The 13,659-nt window shown below is 37.7% G+C and overlaps 1 protein-coding gene across 1 annotated transcript; it reads right to left on the reverse strand.

Annotated features, from left to right (window-relative positions):
* Positions 1–581: 581 nt before the first annotated feature.
* Positions 582–9,521, reverse strand: ifnlr1 (interferon lambda receptor 1). The gene is made up of 8 exons (XM_065958066.1): positions 9,401–9,521; positions 9,199–9,286; positions 7,480–7,612; positions 6,946–7,121; positions 6,654–6,838; positions 6,357–6,498; positions 4,918–5,048; positions 582–3,766 (listed from the first exon to the last, which is right to left on the reverse strand). Exons 2-8 carry the CDS (start codon positions 9,245–9,247, stop codon positions 2,825–2,827), a joined length of 1,758 nt encoding a protein of 585 aa, XP_065814138.1. The 5' UTR covers positions 9,248–9,286; positions 9,401–9,521; the 3' UTR covers positions 582–2,824.
* Positions 9,522–13,659: the final 4,138 nt, after the last annotated feature.

Raw genomic sequence — 13,659 nt, forward strand, 5'->3', positions numbered from 1 at the left:
AATTGTTTTTTTCTGTGTTCATTTTAATAATTTCTCCATGGATCCTTTTTTTTATACATAGAAATACACTTTACTGCCAATCAGTTCAGGTCAGCAACAGAGTCCCTGGCAACAGACTGTTTAGTTGTACTTTGGATCCTTTCTTCAATCAATCTTTATGATTTGTCACAGTGAATGTGTACAGGGTGTGACAAGGCTCATGTGTGGCACAGTTACTATACAAGTTACACAAAGTAAAGGTTCATTTCTTCTGACATAATCAATGCATCTTACCTGGAGATAAAGTGGCATGAACTCCTGATTTTCACTTTTTTAGTTGGCCAGTAGTGTTTCCTGCATAAAGACTTTGCTTGGATGGGAAAGAGTTCAAAATACTTTTACAACCCTTCTTAACAAACACAATGAATGCTCACATAAAACCATGTCAACCTTCTTGTGAGCTACAGATTGTCCTTTTTAAAAGCAAGGTTTTGTATATCAGAAATATAACCCTGGATACAAATTGAACCATAAAATACCAAAAATTATGTTTTTTGGAATTAAATTCAAGCTAACGTCATGTTTCCAAAACACACAATAAGCATAGTTCTGAAAGTTTATTATGTACATTACCATTTACATTCACTCTGCAGACACTTTGTAAACCACAGAGATGAACACAACACTTCTTCACAATGCTTTACAATGTGTCCATATGTCATTCACATTGCTTTGTTTCAATACACCTGACGTTATAACTTTACAACCGACCATAAAAGGTCGTCCTGAGACTATTAAAAACCCGGCTTATATCAGTGTGGCTGAGGGTGAAACATGACCCCACCTTCTAATATATATTTCCACACTGTATAGTTTCTTCCCCTGGTAAGAACAGCAAACGATGAGAAGAAACAAATGAGTTCATGACCCCTGTGGTTCAGAGAAATATTAAACATCCTGCTATATGTACATATTCAGTCAATCATATGTATTCCTTACAACACATATAACACCAAGATATCTTAGACAGTATGGAAATAGGAATGTTCCTTTTTTTATTATCGGCCATTTTATCCTGGCGTGTAAAAAAACAACGTGTTAAAGGTGCTGAGCTGCATCATTGAGTTTATTTTCAAATAGAATCGCATCTAATCCATAAAGCTGACGCTGACTGCGTTTTCATTTTGGGTAAGCAAGAAGCATCTTTCTACCTGAAGCTTCATATGTCATTCTTCATTTTTCAAAAAGTCAGCTAAGTAAAATTCAACTCTAAACTCTAAGGTCTCAGATAGGTTTAAAATCAAACCAAGTTCGAACAGCTTATGTTACAACATAACACAACTTTAGACTATTGTTACAATATAGAAAACACATTGATTTCAGGTAACGTTTGACACTTTCAATGTCATGTACTAGTTAAAAAAATACAATCAAATGTAAAATATCAGAACCATAAACAGACGACATTAATGTTTAAATCCATAAGAAATTATAAAAGTAATAAAAGACTTTGCAATCAGCCTCTCACAATTCAGCAAAGTTTTAAATAAATATTAATGTAAAGAGGTGTTTTTTTAGTTAAATAATATCTTGAAATGTAAACAAGGACTGAAAACATATACATTAAATTATATCTTTAAAAGTAGAGTCTAATCATCACCACTTATTATTAACATTTTTTAGTGGTGTAGTGGTGCCTGGAGAAGTGGTTATACTCTTAATTATGCCCCAAATGTTTATTTTATTTTATTCAAGTTTCCCGTCCAGCAAAAGATGAAGGGCCTCTGTTATAAACAGGGATAAGTGTGTATTCTCTTGCATATTTAAAAGATGGGCGTTTAGTAATACACTCTTTCAGTCTGAATCCTACAGTGCATGTGTAGCGTAGGCTGAACTACACATTCTAGCTGAGATGCTCATCTAGTAGAGAGGACAGGGACAGCCTTTACATCCTGGAATTGTTCACGTTGATGCTATATGAACACGTGTGCAACTATTTTCACAGAGGTAGCTGTGCCTAATAAGCCTCATCCCAGTTCGCTGTCAAACCCGTGCAATTGCATGGTTAGACTCAGACTACCCTTGGTTTCCATTTGCTTTCTAACAGGGCAGGCATGTAGACCACAGGTGACATTTTCTTTGCCATGTTGTGCGAGCCCACTGAAAGCAATCAAATCAGGTAGAGTCACGCCTCCCAACTCTACTGGTTAGTTATTGTGCTGAATTAAGGTTTCTTTTCAACAAAAGTATGGCATGCACTACTCTGCCTTTAATTGGCTTACCATGATATTCTTACCCAACCAACCAATAAATGCTACAAATAGGGCTAGCCAATTGGAGACAGAGTTGGGCTGGTCATGCCTTAGACAACTATGGAAAAATATGGAACACACATCAGGAGAAATTGAGACGTGGGTATACGCAATGAAGACTGAAAAATAAGTGGGTACACACCATATACCAGAGTATACCCTGCACTTCATCACTGACACTATTCAACGGTGGGTTTATAAATAAAACAACATTTTCAGCTAAGCCAAGTACATCCCATTTTGAATTAAATAAGCTCAAAGCTTGTTATTGTTTGTTGATTGTTAAATTACATGTAAGACATAGAAAATCAATTCTCAGGTTAAAAGACAGTTTTAACAGTCTCTGCATCTTCAGTCACCTAGCAGACAGAAAAGTCATTCATCTGCAGGAGATCTATAATGTCACCAAACCAGCTGCCCCCATTAACTTCCTCCTCAACCTTTTCTTTGAAAAAGTTTCTGCAATGAAACATTCATATTCTCACTTGAGGACCCAGTTGAATGAAAGCATGTTAAAGGTCATTAAATGTAAGTTATTCTTGAATTCGTATTCCCCAAGCTCCAAGATGAATTTCTCTTGTTTCCTCATCTTCTCTCTCTTCCTCCTCCGTTGTAGAACCAGCCCATGGCCAAAGCTTCTCCGTCCTTCTGTATCCACAACTGTCTTTGGATAAAATCCCAAGAAGGGTTGTTGGCATCCAGTTTTGTTTGTAACCTGATTCAAATGTTGCATCACCAGATGGTGTGTTCTGACATCCCTGTTGCAAGTAAGAAACAACTGGCTGAGATGGGCAGTAATTGGTGTTACAGTACGGATGGGTTGGTGTGTTTACAGTGCTATCACCACACCCTGAGTCAGACCACTCTGAGCTGTCGAAGCTCTGAAAGGAAGCCAACAATGGCCCCTCTTTATTGGCGTCTATGAGGTCAGATAAAAGGGGTTTTATTTCCCCGCCAGCAGTGGTGCTCTGGAAAGCGAGAGAAGGCAACATTAGTTGTCCGTTAGAATCCCGAACTGTATGCAACAGCAGTGGCATGGCTGCATTGCTCTCAATGGAGTCCAGCTCAGGTGTGGTAAGCTCTGGATCATTTCCACCTTTTTCCCAGTCTGCTCTGCTGGAAGGAAATGGTAAGTTCCCAGTTTGTCTTTCTTTAGTGGCACCCTGCTGACCATCTTGATTCTCTTCAGCAGGGACATGGACTGCCACAACACTGTAAATTTCTGAGGACTGGGCACTTGTGTCCTCTTGATTTGAGGTTGGGCTTTGTGCACCTGTGCCCTCAGAGGAGTTGTCTCTGTCTTGCCAGGTGTCTTGGGGAGAATAACCTCCTGCTTCAACTGCTGACAGATTTGGCTTCACTTGTATGGTTGCATAAACTGTTGGTTCACCTTGACTGTTGAAGTTTACTTTAGAAATGTGGCGATTCCCATCTAGAATGTCCATTGTTCTATGTTGGGTGTTAAAAGGGGTCTCCTGTTTAAAAGATAAGGAAGACAGACCCATCACAGTTAAATAAAGGCTCAGTTTTAAAAGAAACAACAATGATTGATATAAAGAATAGTTCATACAAATATACAAGAAATGAAAAGATAGAAGCTATATCTCAATATATATATAAAAGGATTTAGGGCCAGTGTCCACTAACCCTGTTTTTTGTACAAAACCAATGAAGGCCAGCATTTTCTAAGTGCAATAACACCCTCAGAACCAGGTGTTCGTTGTCGCTCTACCTACTGTATAGCGCTCTCAGTTTAAACCCTGTCACAGTCATCAATGTCACTTTTCCTCTACTGACCAATCAAAATAAAGGGGGGCTGGACTTCTGACTTTCTAGAATAGAAAGAATTTCTTTCCAGCGATTATGCATTTTCTTGGTGAAATCTCCTTGAATAAAATCAAATATTAAGCATTGGAAGCTATTTAAAACAGATGTGATGGTCATCTCTGAGGGAAGCAGAGGTGCTGTGAGTAGACTTTTGTAACCTAGCAACAGTAAGCGTCATTGTGAAGCGCTCTGAGGTAGTGAGTGCTGCCATCGTAAAAATAGGAAAAGTGTTAATGGACACAGGCCCTATTGCTGGCTTATTATCAGATTTCTTTCAGTATTCTTTAAATATGTTAATTTCAAAGGTAGCAGACACACAGAACTTCTAACTAAACATGACTCAACTTCACCAATTTGTTAAGGCTATGTCAAAAATTGTTTCTCAAAGAAACACAAGTGCTGACATGGCCAAAATAAATTTGTGAAATTGAGTAAAGTCAGCTTTGTTTTAAAGATTTTTATGTCTGTTACCTTGTACCTCTAGGCATTCAGCAAAAAAATAATGGGAAGGCCCATTCTTATAAAGATACAACATCTATACAATATTCAAGGGAAAAGAAAAACACTCAAACCAAAATCACAATATATTCACCATCACGGAAAGCAACATGAGTCACCAAAACATTTTTTTTGGCTTTCCTATGACAGCGTAATTTGACATGTTTAATTCTTTACAGGTTGCCATGTCACATTGTCACCCTGAATGTCTAAATGTGCCTAAGGGCTTGAACTTCCAGTAAGGCATAATTTCCTTGTAGTAACCCAGCCACACCAAAGGACACTAAACAAATTGTCTTACCAATGGCTTTGGCATTTTCTTTTCCTTTCCACCCCTCATGTAGTAGCAAATAGACACAATGGAAATAATGACCACAGCTAGTAGAAGAGCAGCACTCACAAGCAACCATGGCAAAATCTTCAGATGATTACCTGAGGGGGAAGAGAGTTGATGTTATATGTGAGGGAAAAACAGTTCATCTTTAAGATCAGAAGCACTTTTTACTAAAAATAGTCCATGAGGGACAAACAAGTTTAGTCATGTTCCTTGGAGGCACAGTGTAGCATGGCTGGTATGTTTAGGAACAGATTAATTTTCTTCTTCCTGGATGTACAGAAACTTACTTAAATGTTGGTAAGCAGGAACTCATCTCAACAGAAGTTTCCACAGGGATTTCCCTTTCCCTTTCCATTTTAAAACTCAAGTATTAGAGTTAGGGTGATAATGCCCAATAGAAATCTCTGGAAAAGTTTCAGATAATGAGATAAATTTTTGTTGGAGTAATCCCAGGATAAGGCTTCCAGAGAGCTGGCCAATCAGAAGAAAATAGGCATGTGGGGAACAGGGCCTTGAAGAGACAGCAGCTGAAGCGGCAGAGGCTGAATTCAGGGTTTTCACGGACACCAGATAAATAAGGAGGGTTTTTTTAGCTGCAAAAAATTCAAAAGTACCCTATAGGTTTCACAGACTGACAACACTATAGATGGAAATAAGTATATTATGTGATCTTTAAGGTGAATGATAATCTAGTATCCACTATCAAGTAGTATCAAACTGCTCCATTGAAGCAATATCTGTATTTGATCCATTTTGTACTCATATATAGAAGACGATTATGATTCCTCTCGCAGCCACTTTCTGTATGCATTCTTTGACAACTACATTCTATTTAATACTTTTAATTACACAAGGGCAGTGGCATTTCCATTTTTACAAGTGCACTCAAAGCTATAACTATCCTATTCCTGGGTATCATCAAAATAGGTCAGCTTTTGGCAGTAAAAACAAACAAACAAGGGAACCAATGTTGAGAAGGATTTCTTCTGGCAAACAGACTGTAATCTTATCTCCTGTCTTATCATAAATACAGCCGCCAGAAGGAAGAGACTGCCAAAGCATGTATTAGAACATTTCCCCTTAAACAGATTCACAATATAACAAAAATATTTGAAGAGGTGAAAATATGGCAGATACCAAATTTTTCAGAGGTCACTTGATATACTATGATAGTACAATTTGGTGCATACACAGACATGTTAAATGTTTTTTTTTTAACTTAACTTTAACTTTTTCTTAATATAATGAGGGTAAAATCACACAAATTACCACTTCTAATGTATTTTATCCACATATCTGATGTGAATATAATGTATTATTAAGCATAACTGCCCCAAATATTTGTCCTTATCTATATGCCATGTTGTAAGAATGTGATAGAAGAGGTTAATTATTGTTCTCACTTTGCAGTTTGGTACAGAAGGAGGCGTTTTCACTCTTTGAACGACCCCATTCTGCAGAAGGCATGTAGACTACATAGCCACAGTACTTTGTTTGGTTGTTCTTCAAGTTGATGACGAAGCGTCCAGTACTGGATTGATTGACCTAGACACACGTTATGAATTACTCATTGATTTAGTCCAATGCAAATTGCACAGGTGAGACTAATAAGAAGAAAAAAAAACAATGCCAACATACAACTCAAGAACTGTATCTTGTGTTTATCTTGGTCTGTTTGTATATCTTCTATGGGCACTTACCTTTGCAGCCCACTTTGGACTGGTGATGTTTATGACATAAGAAATAGCAGAGCCAGATGGCCATGTTTTGTTTCTGGTGATGATGTCTGCGACAGAGACTCCATTGGGTCCCAAGGGCAGGGAGACTTCAACATGCAAGGATGACGCCGTTGTATAAATGGACAGGCTTGGTGGACCAAGTGTAGCTAGGGAGAAAAAAACACTAGTTAGTAAATATTGCAATACAATACAAGTAAAATAAAATAGTGTGTTAAAAGCAAATGTACTTATTCCTGAGATTTGAAATCCTTACTTTGTGCTAGAGGTTTAAAACTGGTGGTGCGACCATGAACACTGCCGTTAACACAGACCTGAGCCCGGTAGTGAACATCATAAACTGATGGGGTCTCGGCAGTCAGGTCACAGGACAGAGCAGTTATGTTCTGACAATCCACTTTCATCTGATATGGTTGGTCTTCTTTGGCATCACTATAAAATAGCCCGGTACATTGTGATAAGCCTTCGACACTAGAATGGCCCTTTCCCCACACAACTTCAAATGTCAGTGTATTACTGTAGGTTTACTGGTACCATTTGAAAACCAAAGTTACCACTGAAAGATCATTCTGAATATGCTAAAATATTATCCTGTGTTAGCACAAGATGACACAATAATGACAAAAACTTTAAAATACAACAAGTTATTGGTTTTAGTTGGATTCAGCATTTACATCTACAACGTGTTAATTTCCATAAGCTTTCCAAGTGATACCCTCCAAACACACTTGTTCCTGCTGTAGCCCACCGTAGAGATACAAAATAATAATAACATATTCCTGGGTCTTACCTCCAGTACTTGACACTATAGAGGACCTTTTGGCCAGGGAAGGTTGGCTCAACTGGAACCCAGTGGAGAACGTTGTTGAAGTTCATGGATTTAAAATATACTTTCTGATTCTGATTGTCTGTCGACAGGCAAGCTGTCAGAGAAAGGTAGAAGAGCAAAGTCTATGTGAATCACTCTATGGCGTAAGTTGATATTCATTCCTTGTTCTCAATCAGCCTGCTGGATTTCATAATATTTTAAACTGGAAATCCAAGCCATGAACATGTCTGTTATAAAGCACCTTTGTTTTTTGTAGTATTTATTGATTGACTTTTTGGATGTAAAAAAAAAGACAGTAAAAACAAAAACAGAACTTTAATTGATGTTTCAATCACAGCACTTTTTTAACGCTATTCAAGCTCTTGTCTCTTCAGCATTTGCAGCTCCACCAAATCCAGAGATAAGGAACAGTCACTCCATTTTCACCATCATACTGTAGCTGCAAAGGCTTTAACAGGGGTTCCCAACCTTTTTTCTTGCATCCCTCAACTTGTATTTTTTTTAAGAACAAGTTACTGTGTAATTTTACATTTACATTATTGTATTTTTTTACATTTTACATTTTTTTAATTTAAATTATGTAAATATGTTTGATCTGTTTTTGACTTCTATTTTTATTTTTTATAAGTATATTCCCGTCCCCTGTTTTCTGGAGCTGCTGTAATGCACAAATTTTCCCCACGGGGGATCAATAAAGTTTATCTTTATCTTTTATCTTTATCTTTAAAAAACAGACTTAAACAGGCTTAGCCCCCCCACCCTTACAGGGACTTTTTTTTTATTAAGTGATGAATTTCTGTCAAAAATGTGCATAGTTTAGTTACTAACTGATCTAACTTAACATTTATAACAATTTTGAAAACATGTATTTTTTACAGAATTAGCTACAGATCTTCAAATAAACTAAGTGTGTTATCATTACTTAAGTTGACAGAGCCTCGCGCCCCCTGACATCTTTTCCCCATCCCCCTTTAGAGGGGCCTGGACGCCAGGTTGGGAACAAATAGCATAAAAATAAAAACAGCCTAAAAGAGTATAAATACACTGGATCCACGATCATAGGGAAGTTGTGTAAGATGGAATTTCTTACACAACTTCTTTGGTCGCCGAAACTAAAAAGGTATTTGTTCCTTAACTATGCCTGTGACATCATTCATACGCAGAAATACTCCCAGTCTTTGGCCCTGTCTAACCAGAAAGGAATACCGAGGCCAGAGACATCTTTAACTTCTGTTACAAAGAGTAATTTACACGTAACTAGTGATATATCTTGTGACTATTTAATATTATACCAAATATCTCATGACTATATTATAGCCCATGTAGATCACTGATGGAGTGAAAGTGAAAATTTACACAAAGAGCAGTCAATTCAAAATTAGCATTTTAACAAGCCGTACAGTGATATCCTCAATATTACATTAGCCAGGCTCTGAAATGAAAAAGAAATTCCCATTGATCACTATCATACAAAATGAGCAAAGTCCTCAATGTATTCAACACTTCATTTCAATGAGAGAGAATCGCTCTGTAATATATGATAATGTGGACCTCATTGTTGTGTTGTTATTTGTCCTATTAGGGGTGCTTTTTCTGAATAAAGGCCGATTCAATATTTGACTGCTTATAATTAACATCTGTAAATCAAAACAAAGTTTGTATTAGCTTCTCTGTACTCACAATAGCAGAACAGGAGGAGGATGATGACTCTCATAGACCACATCTTCATCGGGTATGCCGGTCACCAAAATATTAAAATCCCACAGTGCTGCAGCCAAGTTACAAGTTTGAAAGTTAAAAATGATAAACAACAGCAATGAAATATTGAAACCTACTAAGAACAAAACAAAACAAAACAAAAAAAACAAGTTAACTCCCTAACCTCCCGAATCCTTCTAAACAAAGCCAAAATCAATGTAGCATTTGCTGCTAAATATTAAAGACGTTAGAGGTTCAGCTCTATTTTTCTGCCTCGTCTCCTGGAGTGTACTGAGAAAGGAGCGGCTTTCCTCAGGTGTACAGGTGTACTTTGACATTTGTTATCACCTTGTTCCTGTTTACTGTATGTTCCGCCCCCTTGCATTCTCTTTCCCTGCTCTCGACTTCCCTTTTCCTCCCTCTTCTCCTCCTCCTCCCTGTTACACCTTGAGTCAATCTCTCTCTCTCTCTCTCTCTCTCTCTCTCTTGAAACTTGTCTGTCAGGTTATTACTGGTTTCAACAGTTTTTTTTTTTTTTTTTTTTTTTTTTACTGGAAATGATCCAGATTCTCAACCGCAGAACCAAAAGTGAAAGAACATGATTATTCATACATGTTGACGGATGGTTGCACAACTGGCTAACATTGTGTACACACAAAAGACACTTAAACAACTTGATGTCAGTTTAGGCATCATGATTACACCTTTTAGGTAATGAGTAAACAGGAAGCAGACTGAATGAACATATGAATATGCACATAATGTAATTTCCCATTGCAGTATTTACTGTAGTGGGGTAGTAATTCAGAACAAACTGGGAGACAGGCTTCATTCTGCCTTTTTGAAAGTCTCATATACAGTAGACCAAATATCTGTACGCCAGGAATTATTAAATGGCTCGTGTATGCACTTACATGAACAAAATTAAAGGCGTAGGATATTCATTTATACAGGATCTGTAGGGAGGTCCGATTGATATGGGATTTTTTGGGCTATAATTAGCCAATATTGATAATTAGTGGATCTGTAATATCGGCCGATATTATTGGCTGGCCAATTTATCATTCAGGCTCTAGTTCTGTTACTCAGAACTTCCACCAGATGTACATTGTGTGTCCAGTTCACCCTCTTCCGTCAACACCCGCAGGCTCAGTTCTCCTTGCGCAGCGTTCAGCTCCCGTCAGATCTCTGTCCAGCGGTTCTGTTGTAGTTGTCTGTCACTCACTGCGTGCGGTCGAGGTAACATCATATATATGATTAAAATTCCTAACCAACTCGCACATCTTTCCTCAAAATGTTCCACCATTTTCAAAAGTAATCCTTTTTGTTGCGTTTTGGTAGTCCAGCTCGAACCGTTGGCAACACTGCTAGATACTGCCCCCACGATTTTCTGTGGTGTTGAAATGTTTTGTCCATATCCGTAAGCTTACAGAAAACGTGCAGGAACATGGACGAAATGAAGGCAGAGTATACAGACAGAAGGCTCTGTGCATATCTGTACAAGTATCTAATGTAGAGCATAGTTAAGGTTTAGTTTAAAGGTGAGTTGATGATTATCACTCTGTCGCAGTCTGTTGCTGTAAAGAAATGACAAAAATGGGTGCATAACAAAAAAGACATCTCAGAGTTTCTGGTATACATTATGAACAGATAGGCTTGAAGTCCAAACAAGTGTGACGATTACGTCTTTTAAATATGTCTGAGAGATGTTTGTCATGGTTTACCTCTTTAACATTAACCTTGTCACATTAGTGACATTTACTGTCACTGTGCAGAGTTTAAGGATATATTAGACACACCTCAAGGAACAGCTATGCTGCCCAAAGACTGGCTTTACATCTTTACGTAAGTCAAGTCCTGACATGGTTGAATGAGAAACTTTCCTGTTTAGAAAAAGAAAAGATAAAACCAGCAAAATGCGAACTAAATTAAATGTATTATTTGTTGTACATTTCACTTTATGAATCCAACAACAACTGAAAGATTTATTCAAAAATTCATTTTTTTTTCTTTCTTTCACTTTTCTCTGATCTTTCCCGCCGATTTGGACCAAAACTCACATCTTGATATAGTTTAACTGAATTGCGATACTTGATATATATTGATCTGTCTTTTATTAACAGTTATTTGCACAATGTCAACATGTACATGAAAACTGACAAAAATAAACCACTTTTTGTTAAATCAAAAAGTAATATGATAAAATAAAAATGATCCTTAAATACAATTTAAAAAAAAGCTAATTTTCTGCAAAACAAATTCAGGCAGTATTTTGAGTTTGGGCTCAGAGAGGGAGAGAGGCGGAGCAGGGTGAAGAGGGACAGACAGTGAGGTGAGAAGTAGGTGAACTGGCAGCTCTGCAGAAGACAGGTATAACATTACTTTAATGCCACATAAACTACATAAAATATATCATCTTACCCTTTGTCTTGTTTTGAAACATAAATAGATTTACCCCTGAAAAATGTATATATCGCCCAGCCCTAATCTGTACCTGGTCTATGAGTCTGCATAAAAACGTCCCAACGCTCACAACATGTATTTTCAGGTCATTAATAGTCCTTAAAGTCCTTAAAGTCCTTAAAGTCACATCATATTGTATATTTATGTCCTCATGCCGGTTATTGGAAATGTTAAAATGCATTCTGAATATTCTTTGACAGGACTTGTCTCATTATCTAAATCACTGGTACCCACCCAAGTCACTTTATGTATGAGTGCCAAGATACACATTGAGATGTGCTTTTAGGGAGGATAACAGTAACACTATTCCAGTGCCTATATAATTAATGTCCATAATTCCTTCTTAAAGGAAGCCTTTTCCAGTGCAAGTATGACACATCAACACCAGAGTTTCACCAAAGTAGAGATAATCTATGTCTTCCAACACGTCATTTTATTGATTTCACACCCACACTCTCTGTGTACACAATCTGTCTTCTGTTAGAAGGTTATGGTCAGTGAAACCTGCAGCACAGACGACAACATCCTGGCAGTGATTTGCTTAGATGGCTGATTTTAATTAGGCTGTTGTTTGACCACTCTCCTGTAACCAGCTTCATTACATTATACCACCTGGCTGCGAGATAATAAAAAAGCTGTACCTCATCTATTACTTCAAAGATCACGCCGCTTTTAAATGGTACTTGTTGAATTTCGACTGAAATGGGAAGTTGAGATTGTGATATGCTTCCCTATTACGTGACTAAACAGTTGCGAGACAACCGACTGGACGTGGTGAACGTCTGCTTGATTGTTTTTTTTGAAAAGCTGTAAAAATAACCATGGCACTTATGACGTGCATTGCGGTAGCTGGACAGAAGTTAATTTGCTAAAGACGTAAACAGCGGGATAGAAGAAGAGGAAGACAGAAGAATTAAGACAGACAGCAGTAAAAAGAGGTTCAAGAAAAAGGCATTATAGGAGGTTGAAACTGACACCAAGTTGTGGTGAATAAATACATTAATACCCTAAAGTGTCTTGCCCAAGGACACTTCGGACATGTTGCTGCAGGAGCTGGGGATCAAACCCCCAACCTCCAGTTGAGAGACAACCGACTCCACCAACTGAGCCACAGCTGCCACTTACAACAGTTTTAGGGTCAATTTTTATTTTCTAGTTAATCAGATACAGTTATGTCTCATTATATGATTGTCTTGCAATACATCAACTCAGGCAGAATTGCTGTTTCGGGATATTCCTGTAGTGGGTAATGAATCGCACATCTTATCCTATCATATTTTAGTGTGTCCTTGTGAGTAACCTTTGCATTGTATAACCTTCCTACTTTTAAAAAACTTCCAATACAAAGGACTTAAAAAGTTTCAGAAAAAAATCTGATGAACCCCTTTTCAATTCATACCTCATTGGACAGTCGTTTAAACGCCTAGGTAAACTCATCAGGTATCCTGAGTCACATTAAAAATCTAAAAATGAGATGTATTTTCTGAGTTCCACTTACTACTCAAAGACTTTACAACTATTTCTTTGAGCTGTTCATTTGTCAGTGCAGAGATAATCCATTCTAATGGCTTCCAAAAAAGAAAACCCAACACTTATTGATAAACTATTTCAAATTACAAATTTCAATAGACTGTCGCTGCACAAAAACATTCGCATTTGGTGTGTAGGGGGTGCTGATTTCCAACCCTGACACATTCAGACACACGCATACAGACACACTTTCTCTCTCTCTCTCTTTCTCTCTCTGTCTCTCTCTCTCGCTCTCAAAAAACGGAAAGAATAGCAGCTGTCTGTCTCTCATTGTGCCGGTACAAAATCCTTTGTAGCAAAGACCAATTTCTTTGTAGCTTGAGCTACATACAGTTCCCTGTGCAGCACCTTGTTTTAGTGTAGTGCCTCAGTGAATTTGATTCCAAGACAACATCAACTTTCCCCAGCCTTGCTTCATTCACAGAGGAGGCATACCTGAGAGGAGTACAG

The sequence above is a fragment of the Labrus bergylta genome, chromosome 8 (assembly GCF_963930695.1).
Source record: "Labrus bergylta chromosome 8, fLabBer1.1, whole genome shotgun sequence".
Lineage (NCBI taxonomy): Eukaryota > Metazoa > Chordata > Actinopteri > Labriformes > Labridae > Labrus > Labrus bergylta.